At 58.7% G+C, this 17,275-nt stretch overlaps 1 protein-coding gene across 8 annotated transcripts in view; it reads left to right on the forward strand.

Moving 5' to 3' along the window:
* Window positions 1-17,275, forward strand: part of LLGL2 (LLGL scribble cell polarity complex component 2) — a 33,560-nt gene that overhangs the window by 15,302 nt on the left and 983 nt on the right. For 5 of the 8 annotated variants that reach the window (XM_024760948.1, XM_024760954.1, XM_024760950.1 and 2 more), the window contains 20 exons: window positions 4,841-4,938; window positions 6,063-6,144; window positions 6,439-6,554; window positions 6,916-7,074; window positions 9,074-9,236; window positions 9,371-9,503; window positions 9,819-9,873; window positions 10,475-10,629; window positions 12,327-12,690; window positions 12,828-12,981; window positions 13,071-13,175; window positions 13,554-13,846; window positions 13,945-14,095; window positions 14,446-14,596; window positions 15,253-15,369; window positions 15,484-15,650; window positions 16,021-16,285; window positions 16,527-16,680; window positions 16,935-16,963; window positions 17,177-17,224. In XM_024760948.1, the coding sequence (XP_024616716.1) occupies window positions 4,841-4,938; window positions 6,063-6,144; window positions 6,439-6,554; window positions 6,916-7,074; window positions 9,074-9,236; window positions 9,371-9,503; window positions 9,819-9,873; window positions 10,475-10,629; window positions 12,327-12,690; window positions 12,828-12,981; window positions 13,071-13,175; window positions 13,554-13,846; window positions 13,945-14,095; window positions 14,446-14,596; window positions 15,253-15,369; window positions 15,484-15,650; window positions 16,021-16,285; window positions 16,527-16,680; window positions 16,935-16,963; window positions 17,177-17,224 (2,959 nt within the window). Of the gene's footprint in view, window positions 1-4,840; window positions 4,939-6,062; window positions 6,145-6,438; window positions 6,555-6,915; window positions 7,075-9,073; window positions 9,237-9,370; window positions 9,504-9,818; window positions 9,874-10,474; window positions 10,634-12,326; window positions 12,691-12,827; window positions 12,982-13,070; window positions 13,176-13,553; window positions 13,847-13,944; window positions 14,096-14,445; window positions 14,597-15,252; window positions 15,370-15,483; window positions 15,651-16,020; window positions 16,286-16,526; window positions 16,681-16,934; window positions 16,964-17,176; window positions 17,225-17,275 lie in introns of those variants that run through there. The other 3 variants (XM_024760953.1, XM_024760955.1, XM_024760956.1) reach the window with 2 other exon arrangements.

Genomic DNA, 17,275 nt, shown 5'->3' on the forward strand with positions numbered 1-17,275 from the left:
CCCCCAGCAAGTGCTAGGGACTCCTCAGCCCTCCATCTTGGACAGGGTCCCCCCTTGCTGGGGGCAGGACGAAGGGCCCCCTCGCTCTCAGACAAACCACCTTTGCCGTCTCCCTTCCGGGAACCTGAAATGGGGTCCCGGAGCCGGTGTGAGACAGACGGGCTCTCTCTCTCCCACACCGGGCTAATGTCGCTGTTGGGCGGCTCCCAGAAATCTCTGCTTTCCCAGCTCTCTGTCAAAAGAGTTCATTGTTCTCTCTTCCCTTGGCAGAGGTCACCTGAGCCAGGTAGCAGGGTGGGGGCAGTGCCAGGTAGGCTGGATGCTGAGCTCAGGAGGTAGGGGAGGACACCCCACTTTGGTCAGCCTCCTAGCTTGAACCTGAGCTGGAGGCGGCTGGGGTCTCTGGCTGGGAGGGCCAGCCCTGGAACCCGGGCCCGCTGTCCTGGGCGGAGGGCTGATCGGGGTCGCTGTGTGCCTTGGAAGTCCACAGCAGGACCCCCCTGGGGCTGAGTGCCTCCTGTGTCCCGGGGGCTGCTTTCTTTAAGGGAGGTCAGATACCTTCTACGCTCCGGGGTCCTGGAACTGTGCCTAAACCCTAAACCAGCCTGGAGGGGTCCCTGTCCACGTGGACCTGCTGCTCCAGTGGGGGGAACCACGTCTTAAAAGGCTGTTAGGAGTCGGAGGGAGGGGGAACCAGGGGATGGGAAGGGCACCCCACCTTGGGAGGCAGCCGGAGCGCAGGCAGAGGGGCCTCGTGGAAACTTCCTGCTCCCCCAGGCTTCTCGGGCCCTGGGCGTCCAGCTCCTCCCCGTTCCCCTCAATTAACTGACCTCTCTTCTCTCCCCATATCCAAATCACTCCCTTCCTCATTCCCAGCAAGACCCCCTGGGCTTCTCGTAACTGGCCTGGGGTCCCCGCACCTCCTTTCTTGACCAGTTTCCTGACCTCATGACTCGCTTTACGTCATATCATGTTGCCTCATTCAGGGATTGTGGGTCTTATTTGCATGTTGAAGCCGGGTCGCTTCCCCTCTAGGACCTGGGGAATCCCCTGTCACCACGCTATTTACATTTGAATCCACCCTCTTGGCCCCAGCCAGTTAGGGTCACCATGAAGTTCCCTCCCCTTATTTTGATTTTGAGGGAGCCTTGGTCAACTTGGAGAAGATGCCCTGAGGGATATGAGGGAATGAGGGAGAAGCTTTGAAGGAAGGCATGAGGGAGAACCTTTGAAGGAAGGCAAGGCTTGTGTGCGCCTTGAGGCCAGCTGAGCCCTCCAGCGGCGGTCAGGTGGTTGTCCCGAGGCTCGTCTTGTTGGAGCCAAGGACAGCCCCACTCAGCGCAGTCCTTCGCATCATCCCGGTTACCGTGAAATGAGGCAAAGCAGCTCGTCCTGTCACCTTTTAAGTGGTATTGGGGATTCTAAGTTTCGTGGGCCTGACTCAGTTCCTGTTCTTTCTAAACCAGCCTATGGAAAGGAAGGTGGTTCGGGAGTGAGGGGTGGCACAGTGTCCTCAGGACCCTGAAGAAATGAGGAATGAGTATGAGTGACTGAACGGTGGGCCTGACCTGTGTCTCCCTCTGGGTTAGGGAAAAGAGCTGATCCGCAGCAGGTATGACTCAGGTGAGATGTTAGGAGAACTTCCTGCCAGCTGCCAGTTGATAGGATAACGTGTGGCCTGAGCACCTGGCAAAAAGCTGCAGACTGTTTTCTCTTTGGCTTGACTTTCCTGCTGATGCCCGAGGTAAAAATGTCTAGGGTAGCACCTCGGTCCCATAGGAATATAATATGAGACATATGTAATTTAAAATGTTGTAGAAGCGCATTATAAAATTTTTTAAACAAGTAACATTATTTTGATAACATATTCTGTTTAATCCAATATATCCAAAATATTATTGTTTCAACATGCAGTCAATAGATATTAGATTTTTTTCTTAGTATTTTTTTGTTGTTGTTAATACAAAGGTACATTTTTTACTTACAGCACATCTCAATTTGGCCATTAAATTTTCTTTAGGAATATGTGATCTATGTTTAGAGTTTGGAAGATTTACAGTTGAAAGAGGAGATTCAAAGCTTTGGTCTGCTTGACTCCAGCCCCTGTTCCTTTGGAACCCAAGAACATACCTGGGAAGTTTTCTAATTACTGAGTTAAGGGTCCATCCTTGAATTTAAGTTAATAGAAATTAAATAAAATTAAAAGTTCAGTTCCTTTGTGGCACTTGCCACATTGCAAGTGCTCAGGATCTACACACGGCTTGTGGCTGTTATACTGGCCACCAGGCTCCTGCTGGGTGTTTCCCCCAGAGTCCTCCAAATTCCAGACACTGTCGTCCTGAGCTGCGGCTGCTGGGGATGATGGGAGAATGCTGTCATCCCAGGAACCTTCTCTGGAGCTCGGGCCTCTGACTTCCCGAGGCCCCAGCAGCCTGGGGCCAGCCAAGGCCTAGTGGGGGCTCCTGGGGAAGCTCGTCCCACACCGAGTCAGGAGCCCTGCCCTCCTTTTCCTGGGAAATGTTTACATTCCAGATACCCTGCTATCTCCCCAAGGCTTTTCCAGGCTCTGCATTTTTTACATAGCTGAACAGAAACCTGGGGGGGGGTGGGGGGGGGCTCCTGCTGGTGTGCTGCTGCCCTCCCAGCTGACCCTTCCAGGTACAGCCATTTGCAGCTGAACAGAAACCTGGGGGGGGGTGGGGGGGGCTTCCTGCTGGTGTGCTGCTGCCCTCCCAGCTGACCCTTCCAGGTACAGCCATTTGCAGGGCAGACTGTGTTCCTGGCAGAGAACCAAGCCTGTGGGGCCCTCACACCTACGTGTCCCCAGAATAGGCACTCTTTGGAGCTCTCATCCCTGGGCCAACCCCAGCACAGGGCCCCTCTTCCACGAGCCACTGGCCTGGGTGGGCAGGCAGGCAGCAAAGCAGTTGGGTCTGCTAAGCTGTCGCTCCAGCTGTCACCAGGACTTATCTGTTTCTGCTCCTTGGAGGCCAAGTGAAGCCCAGAGTAGAGCCTTGGGCCTAAGGAGAGCTGCCTCATTGGGACACCCTTTTTCTGCAGGGCAGTCTCCATGGTTTAAAAAAAAAACCACAAACTTTGAAATCGCTGGCTGGCATCCTCTGTCCTGCTCGAATCTATAGCTCTACAGGTTCATTATCCCCTGGCGGGTTGGATGGGGTGGGGCAGAGTGGGGTTAGCTGACTGAGAAACAACCGAAAACCTTCCCGAAGATGGTTTGTCAATCTCAATCTCTAGTGCTTACATCCATACCTCTTTAATCTGTAATTCCACCCCTGGGACACCTGCCTAAGGAAATACTGAGTTGCAGGCAGAGACTGGAGCCCAAGAATAGTCATCGATGCAACTGGCAATTACAAAACCTCTGAAAACAAAGTAAATGTTCAATAACAGAGGCCTGGTGCGTTAGGGCACCTCCCCCTGAGGAATATTCTTCAGCCGTTTAAAAGTCGTTTTAGGGAGTTCCCTGGTGGTCTAGTGGTTAGGACTCGGCACTGCCCGTGGCCCGGGTTCAATCCCTGGTTGGCAAACTGAGATCCTGCAAGCCATACCGATACCGTGCGACGAAAATGAAAAATAAAAGTCATTTTACTGCTTTTAACAGCCTGGGCTGGCTATAGGTGGACAGACAGACCACAGAGCTATGTGTCTGTATGTATATTCATGTGGCATGGTCCCAGATAGGTCTCTGGGGGTTTTTTTTTGTCCTTTCCTATATGTTTTTATTTTATTCATATTTTTTATTTAAAACATTAAAAAATTATATATATATATATATATACATATATATATATACATATATAATTTTTTTTTTGGCCATACCGCGCTACATGCAGGATCTTAGTTCAGGGATTGAACCTCCACCCCCTGCAGTGGAAGTGCCAAGTCTTAACCACTAGGACCACCAGGGAAGTCCCAAAATCTAAAAAAAATTTTAATACCCTTCCCCCTGGTAATCACTAGTTTGTTCGCTATATCTGTGGGTCTGCTGCTTTTTTGTTATATTCACTAGCTTGTTGTATTTTTTAGATTCCACATATAAGTGATATCATACAGTATTTGTCTTTCTCTGAGGTGTCTGTTTTTAAGTATAGGCCCATACACGCTTACAGTCGGATACACACCCTTGTTAGGAAGGGTTACTCCAGTTTGGGGAGTGTGGGTGATTTTGTCTTCTTTTTCAAACTCCTTTATATGTTCCAAGTTTTCTACAATGTGTATTTCTATAAGAAGAACTGAGCCAAGGCATGTGTCTGCAACAACACTCCAGAAGCTTCCTCCCTGGGAAGATGGTGGAAGGGAACTCATAGTGGCAACGAGGCACTTGAGACAGAGCAAATGTTCAGTGCTGGAGGAGCCTCGGGTGGCCCAGAGTCGGGAAGGGCAGCTGTGGGTTCCGTCGGACCCCAGGGGCCCGCCTGGAGCTGCAGTGCAGCTGGGCTTCCTGAGCCACCTGGTGCCTCTCCTGTGCCAGCCCCCCGGAGCTTCCCCCGCACTCCTGCAGGAGGGCTGGGTGGGTGGCCCACAGTACGGGTGGTGGAGGAACCAGGTCAGAGTTCCTGGAGAGCAAGGGGCCAGCACGGTGTCCCGGGAGAATGCGCTCCCAGGGAGCATCAGGTGGCCAAGGACCGGGTCAGGAATGGACTGAGGGTGGGGCCCAGGTGGGTCCGGGTGGGCACCTGAACGAGACTGAATTCCTTCTTCCTGCTGGGGGTGGCTCTCTGCTGCGGCTCCTCCCTCCGGCACTGACCCCCTGCCCCCGGCCATGGAGGGGCAGAGGGGACGTGTCTACAGGCCCATGCCCGCCTGGTTCTCGTTGCAGACGGTGGAGCATGGCTTCCCGCACCAGCCCAGCGCCCTCGGCTACAGCCCCTCTCTGCGCATCCTGGCCATTGGCACCCGCTCCGGAGCCATCAAGCTGTATCCTTTCCGTTCTCCCAGCTCCCACCCAGGGATGCCCTGGAAGGGCCAGGGGCCTTGGCATTGGTGAGATTCAGGAAGGACTCCCCCAACTCTCCATAGAAAAGCAAGTTGCAGATGACCCCTCTTGTTCCCGGGACGTTCCAAATACCCTTTTAGGAGTCAGCCCCGAATGCAGTAAGTGGAGGCCGGGGATGGGCCCCACCTCCAAAGGATCAGTAGACTGGGCCCAGGGCTCAGTCCAAACCAGAGACGGGGTGGCCTTGGGTTAGAGGAGCTGTGCTAAGCCAGATGCTCTTCCAGATTCTACCCCCGACCCTGCACACACCCCGCGTACACACACACACACCGGAGAGGAGAGTGGACTCCTAGTTGGTGGGTACGGTCCTTCCCTGGCCTGAGGCTGGACGTGGTCCAGTGGGTCCATTTCAGAGGCAAGCCCACAGGTCCCAGGATGGGGAATCGCTGCTTGGGTCCTCTGGCCTAGGCTGCGCTACGCGTCTGGGAGTCCCACCCCTGAATCTGGCCTGAGCCCCCAGGGTGAGCGAGGGTGGGACCTAAGGGAATTGGGAGGTGGGGGACCACCCGTGGAGAGCCCAGCCGCCGCCACCTCCTCCAGTAAAGCTGTAACTCCCTCCACCGCTGCAGGGCAGGTGCAGGGAGCCTGGGGGTGCAAGTCAGCAGCACAGGAGGGCAGAGGCCCGGCTTCCACCGACTCAGCCCTCCCTTAGGTGGTTAATCATTGCCAGGCCACGGCCATATCCTGGTTACGATTCTCAGCACCAAGGCTCACGGCCATGGCTGCCGTAGGTGGGCCCACGGGTGCCCTGTGCGTCTTCTCACAGGTGCCACCACGTGGTAGCTGACAGTCTGTTGCAGTTCAGGTTATGGGTTTCAGTGGGGGGGGGACAGGGGTACAGTGAACAGCCTAACAGTTGCCAGGATAATGCTTCACCCCTCCTGGCTGCGACAGCTCTCCCTGGTTGGCTCGCTTTACCCTCAGGGGTCAGGTTACTGGCCCGGTGCCTTCAGGGCAGGCCCCCTACTTGCCACGTGGGCCCAGCGGGCAGGCCGAGGGGTGGGGTCCCGCCTTGTGGAGCTTTTCCTGAGCCTGCTACTCCCAGCTACGGTGCCCCAGGGGTGGAGTTCATGGGGTTGCACCTTGAGAACAATGCAGTAGTGCAGATCCACTTCCTGCCTGGCCAGGTGAGGCCCCCCTGCCCCCGCGCCCTTCTTACTTCCCCATCTTCCAGAAAGGACGTATGGAAAGGCAGTCGTTTGGTGGCCCTGGGTTTGGTGCTGATGGGAGGACCCGGGACAAACCCGCCTTTCCCCAGCTGCGGTTCACGGCCACCCTAACAGGAGCCGGGGGTCTCTTGGTTCTGGGGCTCTTGGAAATGACCCGCACAGGCTGGGCCGCCCCAGTGTGTAAAGGTCACGGTGAATGCTGTCCCTCCCTGGTTAACGAGACAGCACGCTTCTGCCCCGTTTCCTGCCTAGTGCCAGCTGGTCACCCTGCTGGACGACAACAGCCTGCACCTGTGGAGCCTGAAGGTCAAAGGCGGGGTGTCGGAGCTGCAGGAAGATGAGAGTTTCACGCTGCGTGGCCCCCCAGGGTAAGAACTCAGTCTTCTTGCTCTCCTAGCCAGCCTGACCCATGCACCAACTCCAGGGTGCCCTGGGAGGAGCTGGCAGGGCTGTGGCCTGCCTCCCCCCATCCCCTACGTGGGAGGCGCCAAGGGATTTTTTTCTGCTTCTTAGCCTCAGCTCTCTGCCATCTGTCTCCTGTCTCGGCAGAAAAAAAAACAGTATGTTTGTCCGGGCCTGAGTAGCTGGACCCCATCAAAGGACCTCACCGGCCTGCTTCCCCACCGCAGGCATGGCCTTCCCTGGGGCCGCTGAGGGAGTGGGGGATCCTATCTGTGGGTCCCCCCTGCCTGGGCAGGGCCAGCTCACGGGCCATCATTCCCTCTGCAGGGCCTCCCCCAGTGCCACGCAGATCACCGTGGTCCTGCCGCATTCCTCCTGCCAGCTGCTCTACCTGGGCACCGAGAGCGGCAGTGTGTTCGTGGTGCAGCTGCCGGCTTTCCGCGCGCTGGAGGACCAGACGATCAGCTCAGATGCTGTGCTGCAGCGGTGAGCCCCAGGCCCGGAGACCCTCGTGCCCTAAGGAACCTGTCCCCTCGAGTGGCCTTCTCCTTTCCATCCCGGTTATGCCTCAGGAGCTTATGATTTCTCTCCTGGGAGGTCTGTAGGGATGGGAGGACAGACTCTCAGCTCTCCTCCACCTGTCCCCCCAATTGAGAATCTCACCCCCAAAAAAGAGTTAGCATCCCAGCACTAAAAGGGGTCTTGGAGTAACTTGTCACCTCATTTAAAAGGAAAACAAGGCTCAAAATGATTGTGCAACAATACCAACTCTCGGTCCAGCGTTCTTGGCACGGATACCGCCTCTTTCAGAGCCCCGGGGCTCCACAGGGGGGCAGACGGGCCCAGACCTCCCTGCATCAGCTTCTGCTGGTGCTTGTGCTTCGGAGTCTCTGCCACACGTTCGTTTGCATGCAGGCTCCATGGCCCCGAATCCCCGGCGGCCACGACCTGTAGGTTTCTTGAGATCGTTTCAGAATCTTTGCTCGTTAATGGTGGTGTCCGTGGGAGAGAGGGAGTCAGATCAGGTCTGGGTGTGGAGGGGGGCCAGGGCCCAAAACAGGAGGGGATGGAGGAGTCCAGCAGGAGCCCACGGGAGCCAGGTTGATGGCCGTGGAGTGTTCTGCAGTGAAGAAGGGCAGGGAGAGGGCTTCCCTGGTGGCGCAGTGGTTGAGAGTCTGCCTGCCGATGCAGGGGACACGGGTTCGTGCCCCGGTCCGGGAAGATCCCACATGCCGCGGAGCGGCTGGGCCCGTGAGCCATGGCCGCTGAGCCTGCGCGTCCGGAGCCTGTGCTCCGCAACGGGAGAGGCCGCAACAGTGAGAGGCCCGCGTACCACAAAAAAAAAAAAAAAAAAAAAGGTCAGGGAGGAGGCCAGTGTGCTGGGCTGTGGAGCTGCTTCATGCCCGACCTTCCTAAGGGCTCTGGACCAGGCTTGTAACACTCATAGTCGTCAGGCCCCGGGTGATGGTCAAGCAGGGCTGGGCATTGCTGGGTTGGGAGGATTCCTGCTTGGGGCCGGGTCCTTCTGAGCACTGGGCATGGTAGAGTCAGGGCAGCGTGACCATGGTCAGAGCAGGACTGTCTACAGGGTGGCAGGCCCAGCTGGTGCTCAGCCGGGGCGCCTGGCCTGTGGGCAGGACAGTGGAAGGACCTGCTCCTCAGTGTGTGGCGGTACCAGTGCCCACCGTACCCGCACCGGTGGGAGTCTAGTCGAGGAGGAGCCCCTGCTGGGCTTTCCCAGCCTGGGTGCCCTGGGAACCCCTCCTGTTGGTCTAAATCTTGTTCTAAATGTAGAGGGTTTGGTTTGGGTTTGAGCGTAGAAATGCCCTTGGGATCCAGGCTGTTTCCATTTCCTACTCGCCCTGCTCGGTATTGGCGTTTTGTCCTGTGCCTGCCACCTCACGGTCTTCTGTTGGTGTAGCACCTCCAAATTTCGCATCAGCATTCCAGGCCCAGAAAAGGAGGAGGGGGGTCAAGGCTCAAGGCCAGGCCAACTGATATAGAGAGTTTTGTTTTGTAGGTCTTAAAAACTTTCTTTTTTTTTTATGAAACACCAACACCTTGCCAGAATGCACTAGGGTTGAAGGTACAGTTTAGTGGATTCTTGTTAAGTGAGCGTCTCTGCAGCCAACTCTGGGCAAACACAAAATTTTGCCAGCCCCCCGGGGTCCCCCACCTGCCCTTCTCTGTCACAGCTCCCTCCCTCCCCCAGAGGCAACCACCACATCGACTTTTCTGGAAACCACTTCCTTGCTTTTCCTTATAGTTGTGCCACCTGCGTTTGCATCCTTACGGGGTTTTCTCTATCGCTGCCCTGTTCTATGCGTTGCTTCTCTCTCCCCTTGATGATGTATCCTGGCAGCCTTTCCATGCTGGTGCATTCCGTGCCCGCTGCTTCGGGGATGCCGGGCATGGCTGTGCCATGCTCTCAGCCATGCCCCATCGGTGGACGGTGACGTGGGCTCACGGTGCTCCCCTCGCCCAGGTTGCCAGAGGAGGTCCGCCACAGGCGGGCATTTGAGATGGTGGAGGCTCTGCGGGAACATCCTCGGGACCCCAAGCAGATCCTCGTTGGCTACAGCCGGGGCCTTGTCGTCATCTGGGACCTACAGGGCAGCTGTGTGCTCTGTCATTTCCTCAGCAGCCAGGTAGGGGTGCCACATGGCTCTCCCAGGCCCCACACAACACATCCAGCCCCCGTCTGAGGCCTGGGGGTGCAGGCGATGGAGCCGCACCCCTGATCCCAGCCTTCGCGCACTCTCTCTCCTTTCCCACCGTGAAGCAACTGGAGAGCGTCTGCTGGCAGCGGGACGGCCATCTGATTGTCAGCTGCCATTCTGACGGCAGCTACTGCCAGTGGCCCGTGTCCAGTGACACCCTGCAACCGGAGCCCCTGCGCAGCTGTGTGCCTTACGGTCAGTGCTCTGCCCGCCACCTGGGACCGCCTTCCAGTGAGCAAGGCGCTGTCCCCTCTGGCCCCAGTCGGTCTCTCCCGCTTTCAGGTGTAGGTGTCCAACTCATAGAAGCAAAACCTGGGGCCCAGAGATGGTGAAGGCTGTGTCCGAAGCCACACAGCGGGTTTTCTGACACGCACTGTGACTTTCTCTGGGAACTGCTCACAGCAAGACTCCCGAGCCTAGATCTGCTCCGCAGGTTTGCGGGATCTGTGCTGCAGACCCGCGGGCCTCTGAGAGCGGGAGGGCCGTTCAAGGTATTTCCTTTTCTTTTAGGCCCTTTTCCTTGCAAAGCTATTACCAAAATCTTCTGGCTGACCACCAAGCAGGGGTAGGTATCAGTGCTCTGTCCTGTTCCCTTTCTAGAGCTTTCCTGGGGAGCTGGAAAGGCTGCTCAAACCTCTGCCTGGGGGAGATGGTGCCTAGTGACTGCCTTTAGGTCTCATATCCGGGTCTCCAGGGAAGGGAGGGGGGTGCTGTTCATACCTCTCTCCGACTAATTCCTGAAAACTCATTCCCATTCTTCCCCTTCCACCCTCCTGGAGAGATGATTCAGATCAGCAGGTTCTAAACTCTGTCTTAGGATTGGACCTGTTTCCTCAAACAGAATCATACAGGGAGACCTGATGTATAAGCAGATAAGGGGGACAGAGGGCACTCTGGCTGAAACGGGAGTGGTGGCAGAGACTCAAAGCCTGCAGCCCGCATGCTCCGCTGCCGGCCCCCAAGTTCTCCAGGGCTGTTGAGTTGGGAAGAGACGGGGGTCTGCTCCAGCCCCTCCTGGGAACCTTGAGTGAGCACTTACACTGAGGCCAGCCCTCATGCCAGGCCCTGCTGCAGAGGCCAGTCACAGGGCCACCCCACGGCTGGCTCAGCCCTTGGCTTCTGGGGCGGCATCAGCGGCCCACCCCCTGCTCTTCTGTGCCTGCCAGGTTGCCCTTCACCATCTTCCAGGGCGGCATGCCACGGGCCAGCTATGGGGACCGCCACTGCATCTCAGTGATCCACAACGGCCAGCAGACAGCCTTTGACTTCACCTCCCGCGTCATCGACTTCACTGTCCTCATTGAGGCGAACCCTGAGGCTGGTAGGTGAGCGGGAGTGAGTGTGAAGGGGAGGCCACCAGGAGGTGTGGGGATCCGGCCCACCCCCATCCATAAACAAAGAGGAAGGGCCTGCAGGCATTCCCAAAGCTGCCACCCCTGAGTCCCTAAGTCCCACTGCACCTCTTCTTTGTGTCCCCGAGGCTGCTCCCTCTCCTTCCCTGCTGGCCTGTGGCTTGTCCTTGCTGGCCATGCCTCCCATCCACCCCAAGCTCTCTTTGCCCTTCCCCAGCTTAGCTGGGACTTGGCCCAAAGGTGGGCAGATCTGCACTGTTGGGCTTAACACCCACCTGGCTGAGGCAAAGGGCTCCTGGCCTGGACATGGTGAAGCCCTCCTTGTGGGGTGGGGCAGGTAGCAGTGTGGGCCAGCTGAGCTGGTCTCCTGGAACTCAGCCAGGCCAAGAAAGCCCTGAGTCAGCTTTCTAAATTGGGTGACAGGCAAGACCAGAAAGGGCTGGTGTCAAAACCTAGAGAGGAGGCCTGGCGGGAGATCTCCAGGAGGGCGGGCCTCCTCCCTAGATGACTCTGACCTGACAGGCCCGAGGCCTCCAGGTGAGGGAGGCAGGCCTGCTCAGGACACCCTGAGCTGTGTTCTCCCAGCCTCACCAGTGGCCCTTTGGAGGGAGACTCTGAACCTGCTTTTCCTCCTTTCTCAGCCTCTTCTTCCCTCCTCCTACCTGACAGTATGGTGGGAGCCAGGGCCAGTTTTTGGTCGATTCTTTTAGATTTTCTATATTGATGATCATGTCATCTGTGAACAAAGACGGTTTTACTTCTTTCTTCCCAATCTGTATGCCTTCTATTTCCTTTTCTTGTTTTATTGCATTAGCTAGTACTTGAAAATGAGTGGTGAGAGGAGGCAACCTTGCCTTGTTCCTGATCTCAGTGGGAAAGCTTCACGTTTCTCACCATTAAGTATTACATTAGCCATAGGTTTTTTGGGTTTTTTTGTTTTTTTTTTTTTAGCGGTACACGGGCCTCTCACTGTTTGTGGCCTCTTCCGTTGCGGAGCACAGGCTCCGGACGCACAGGCTCAGCAGCCATGGCTCACGGGCCCAGCCGCTCCGCAGCATGTGGGATCTTCCCGGACCGGGGCACGAACCCACGTCCCCTGCATCGGCAGGCAGAGTCTCAACCACTACGCCACCAGGGAAGCCTGCCGTAGGGTTTTTGTAGATATTCTTTATCAAGTTGAGGCAGTTCCCCTCTATTCCTAGTTTACTGAGAGTTCTTTTTTAAATCATAAATGGATGTTGGGTTTTGTCAAATAGTTTTTCTGCATCTATCTCTATGATCATGTGATTTTTCTTTTTTGGCCACACCACACGGCTTGTGGGATCTTAGTTCCCCGACCAGGAATTGAACCCAGACCCTTGGCAGTGAGAGCATAGAGTCCTAATCACTGGACTGCCAGGGAGTTCCCGATTTCTCTTTTTTAGCCTCTTGATGCAATGGGTTTCATTAATTGTTTTTCGAAAGTTGACACAGCCTTGCATACCTGGGATAAATCCCACTTAGTCATGGCATATAATTCTTTTTATGCATTGTTGGATTTGGAGCTTGCTTTTAAAATGTGGGTGCCCTGGCTCCAACCCTAGAGCCTCAGATTCTACAGGGCCAGGCTGGACAGACTGCTTCCCAGTGGCTCCTGCAGCCCCTGACCCTTGGTCTGTCCCCACAGCCCTTGATGACCCCTATGCCCTGGTAGTGCTGGCTGAGGAGGAGCTGGTCGTGATTGACCTGCAGACGGCTGGTTGGCCACCGGTCCAGCCTCCCTACCTGGCCTCCCTGCACTGCTCCGCCATCACCTGCTCCCACCATGTCTCCAACATCCCCCTGAAGCTGTGGGAGCGCATCATCGCTGCTGGCAGCCGACAGAACACACACTTCTCCACCATGGTAGGTCTGGCCCCGGCCCCAGCCCTGCCCCAGCCCAGAGCCAGGCTCGCCCATGAACTTCTCCGTCATCTCCTCCAGGAGTGGCCCATTGACGGTGGCACCAGCCTGGCCCCGGCCCCACCCCAGAGGGACCTGCTGCTCACGGGGTAGGTGACGTTGATCGTACTCTCCTGCCTAGTGGGATGTGTGGGGTGGGAGCAGAGCTCGGGGGGTGTGCGTGCCAGTCCCGGGCACCTCTGGCCCGGCATCCTTCTCACGGGCGGCAGGCGGGCTCTGCCCACAGGCACGAGGACGGCACAGTGCGGTTCTGGGATGCCTCGGGCGTCTGCTTGCGGCTGCTCTACAAACTCAGCACGGTACGGGTGTTCCTCACCGACACAGACCCCAACGAGAGCCTCAGTGCCCAGGGTGAGGACGAGTGGCCCCCCCTCCGCAAGGTGAGGCCCGGAGCCTGGGAACCAGGGAGGGCGGGGATGGGCCAGGTCCGGCGCTTATGGCCCCTCACGGAGCTCTTCTCCCTTGTCAGGTGGGCTCTTTCGACCCCTACAGTGACGATCCTCGGCTGGGCATCCAGAAGATTTTCCTCTGCAGATACAGTGGCTACCTGGCTGTGGCCGGCACAGCAGGGCAGGTAGCAGGCCAGGCTGGGCGTGCGGAGCCGTGGGGAGGGCTGATCAGATGACTTTGGGCAGCGTCCAGGCCCACGAGCTTCCTTCTCAGTCTTGGGGGGCAGCAGGGCCAGGAACCAGCTTCCTGAGCGCCCCCCTGGTGCATCACCTGCCCCTGTGGCTCTGACTTCTCCCAGTGAATAGAAGTTCCCTGATCCCATTAGAGGGAGGCCTTTCTCCTCCAGAAATCAGGATTAAGAGCCAGAGGTTGGGCACTTCTGACCCTTGGCCTTGGCGTGGATCTTGGGTCCTTTGCCGCCCCTGCCGTTAGGGTCCCTGAGGTCCTGCCGTCCGTCCCTTGGTGCCGGGGGGTGGTTCAGCCCATCTGCCGCCCTGCCCAGGTGCTGGTGCTGGAGCTGAATGACGAGGCGGCGGAGCACGCAGTGGAGCAGGTGGAGGCCGACTTGCTGCAGGACCAGGAGGGCTACCGCTGGAAGGGGCACGAGCGCCTGTGTGCCCGCCCAGGGCCCGTGCACTTCGAGCCTGGCTTCCAGCCCTTTGTGTTGGTGCAGTGCCAGCCCCCGGCTGTGGTCACCTCCTTGGCCCTGCACTCCGAGTGGCGGCTCGTGGCCTTCGGCACCAGCCACGGCTTTGGCCTCTTCGACCACCAGCAGCGGCGGCAGGTCTTTGTCAAGTGAGCAGACCTCCCGGGGTGGCCGGGTCTGGGATTGGTGCCTGGATTGGCAAGGTCCCTCAGGCCCTGGCCACGCTGATGGCCCATCGTCCCCCCAGGTGCACGCTGCACCCCAATGACCAGCTAGCCTTGGAGGGCCCACTGTCCCGTGTGAAGTCCCTAAAGAAGTCCCTGCGCCAGTCCTTCCGCCGGATACGTCGCAGCCGGGTGTCCAGCAGGAAGCGGCGGCCTGCTGGCCCTCCAGGAGAGGTGAGGCCGGGGCCGGCCACGAGCCCGGGCAGAGCCCAGAGCAGCCAGCGGCAGGTCCCCACCACCCCTCCCTGCCCCGCCTGCTTTGGCCACAGACACGGGCTCTGGGCCACCCCCGACCCCCACCAACCCTGTGACCTCGGATCCGTCGCACTGCTTCTCTGTGCCTCGGCTTCCCTAAGTGTGAAAGTGTGTAATGCCTCAGGGCCACGTCCTCAGTCAGTATTACCAGGCAGGCGGTGGCAGGGGCCGTGGCCAGTCTTCCCGGAAGGCTCGCTGTTGAGCGATCTGATGCCCCCGGGAAGGAAGGCGAGAGAGCCCACCCTCAGGCCTGGCCCACGCGACTGCAGGTGCAGGAGGGGAGCAGCAGGGCAGAGAGGACTGGCCTGCAGAACATGGAGCTGGCGCCAGTGCAGCGCAAGATCGAGGCCCGCTCAGCGGAGGACTCCTTCACGGGCTTTGTCCGGACCCTCTACTTCGCTGACACCTACCTGCGGGACAGTGAGTGGCCAGCTTGAGGTGGGGGGCCCTCTGGCGTGAGGGCGTGTCAGAGGCTGCTGGCTGGTGCACCCCTAAGAGGGGTTCCCCCTGTGAGCAAGGGGAGACTGGAGCCCTCACCCGCCCCTTTTCCTCCCGTGCCTGGGTCTCCGAGTCTGATCGCCCTGGCTTCGTATCCAGGCTCTACCACTCTCTAGAAGTGTGACCTTAGACGTGTCACTTAGCCTTTCTGGGTCTCGCTTCTCCCCCTGTAAAATGGAGGGATAGCTTCCTCCTAGAGTGGCTGCGAGCGTTGGGACGTGCCACGTGCCTGCTGGTACCCAGTAGGCCCTCTAGAAGCTCTCTGGCTGTTTCTCTTCTCCTGCCAGGGCATGGGTGGGCTGAGGGCTGTCTGCTGCTGCATCTCGAGGGCCGAGCTGTCCCGGGTTTGGGATTATCTGCATGGGGCTCTGGGTTGTCAGAGAGCCTTCCCAGCCTTTTTCGTCTACACCCAGGAGGTAGGCAGGGCCCACAGCAGCTCCATTTTACAGAGGAAGAAATTGAGGTTTATGAAAGTTTGCTGACTTGACCTTGGAGTCACACAGGTAGTGAGCCAGGTCTCCTGGCTCCCCCTGACCCCCAGAGCCAGGGGTTAGATGTAAACCTTTGCCTCCTGGCAGGCTCCCGCCACTGCCCCTCGCTGTGGGCTGGCACCAATGGAGGTACCGTCTACGCCTTTGCCCTGCGCGTGCCCCCCGCCGAGCGGAGAATGGATGAGCCGGTGCGGGCGGAGCAGGGTGAGTGCTGGCCAGGGGGAGAGCACTTGTCTGCCTCGGCTGGGAGCGGGATGGTGTCTCCAGCCTCGTACTCCGCCCAACCACCAGCCCCGTCGCCTACCTCCGTCCCTGCAGCCAAGGAGATCCAGCTAATGCACCGAGCGCCCGTGGTGGGGATCCTGGTGCTGGACGGACACAGTGTGCCCCTTCCCGAGCCCCTGGAAGTGGCCCACGACCTGTCAAAGAGCCCCGACATGCAGGGAAGCCACCAGCTGCTTGTTGTGTCGGAGGAGCAGTTCAAGGTGCCTTATGGGAGGAGGTGGGGTCCCCCGGGAATCCCCAGCACAAATGACGATGGCTGGGACTCACTTAACGTAGTGTTTGTAGTTGCTGTATGAGGGCTGCAGAGGCACAGGAAGGAAGCGGGGTCTTGATGGAGCCCCCGGGCCCCAGGGTCAGTGGTGGGGACACTGAAGCAGGACCTGTGTCTGGGCAAGGGACAGAAAACACAGACAGGGACTGGCGTCCTCGCAGTCTGAGTGCAGCGACCACACATCTGAGGGCCAGGCCCAGCGGCAGCATCGGGCAGGGAAGCGGGAAGTCCTCGTTTGACTGGATGAAGCTCTGCAAACTGGTCTGGCTGCAGGTGTGACTGGCTGCCCTGTGCCCTAGGTGTTCACGCTGCCCAAGGTCAGTGCCAGGCTGAAGCTGAAGCTGACCGCCCTGGAGGGCTCGCGGGTGCGGCGGGTCAGTGCAGCCCGCTTCGGCAGCTGTCGAACCGAGGACTACGGGGAACATCACCTGGCTGTCCTCACCAACCTGGGCGACATCCAGGTGGTCTCGCTGCCCCTGCTCAAGCCCCAGGTGCGGTACAGCTGCATCCGCCGGGAGGACGTCAGCGGCATCGCCTCCTGCGTCTTCACCAAATATGGCCAAGGTGTGCAGGCGGTGGGCACGTCGGGACCTCTGCCCGCAGGGCTGCGTTTGGGGCTCCTGCTCTGCTGCGAGGGCTGCTGGGAAGGGCAGTCGGGGGTATTCCGGTCAAGGCCAGGCTCCTCAGGCAGAGAACTTCGGGAGCTTCTGGCCCCTAATCCCCTCTGGGGGGGCAGCTCTGTTGGCAGCCACAAGGTCTGGGAGACTCAGGCTGGCCTCACCTGCCAGGCTTCTCCACCCACCAGGTTTCTACCTGATCTCACCCTCCGAGTTTGAGCGCTTCTCTCTCTCCACCAAGTGGCTGGTTGAGCCCCGGTGCCTGGTGGATTCAGCAGAAACGAGGAACCACAGCCGTCTCCGCGACAGATCGGGCCCTGAAAAGGCCTCGGGCAAAGCCAGGTGGGTAGGAGGCCAGGTGGCCTTTGCTCCAGCCCCTCCTCACCCCACCCTCCCTGGGGTGCCCCCTGGGGGCTGGTCAGAGTCCCCTTCCCCCGTGAACTCAGCCCACCCTCCCAGCTCTGCCTCCTTGCCCCCCTTTGTATGCCCCACCCTCCCACGCAAGTTCGTCAGTCGACCTCATTCTTCACGGGACCAGGGCTTTCCAGAACGGGGAGCCTAGTGGCCCCCCCATCCTTACTGTCTCTTCTCCACAGGAACTCAGGGAGCCAGAGTGATGGAGAGGGTAAGACAGGCCTCTTGGGGGCCAGGGGCGTGTGGGGGCCGAGGCGTTGTGAGCACGCCTGGGGAGGGAAGGGGATCCCAGGTGAGCAGGTGGTGTTCGGGCTGGGCTTCCCTTCCAGTCCCGGGCTCAGGCTTCTGCAGCCCCACCCGCAGAAGCAGGGAGCTGGGGCAGAGGAGGGCCCAAGGCTCACCTGGCCTGGCCTCTGCCTTCCAGAGAGGAGGTCGGGCCCCGTGATGGAGCACGCTCTGCTCAACGACGAGAGTGAGTCAGGGCAGGTGCCGGTGGGCTGGCTGACAGGGGGGATGTGCGGGG

Source organism: Neophocaena asiaeorientalis, unplaced genomic scaffold (assembly GCF_003031525.2).
Source record: "Neophocaena asiaeorientalis asiaeorientalis breed wild unplaced genomic scaffold, Neophocaena_asiaeorientalis_V1.1 scaffold30, whole genome shotgun sequence".
In the NCBI taxonomy this organism is placed as follows: domain Eukaryota; kingdom Metazoa; phylum Chordata; class Mammalia; order Artiodactyla; family Phocoenidae; genus Neophocaena; species Neophocaena asiaeorientalis.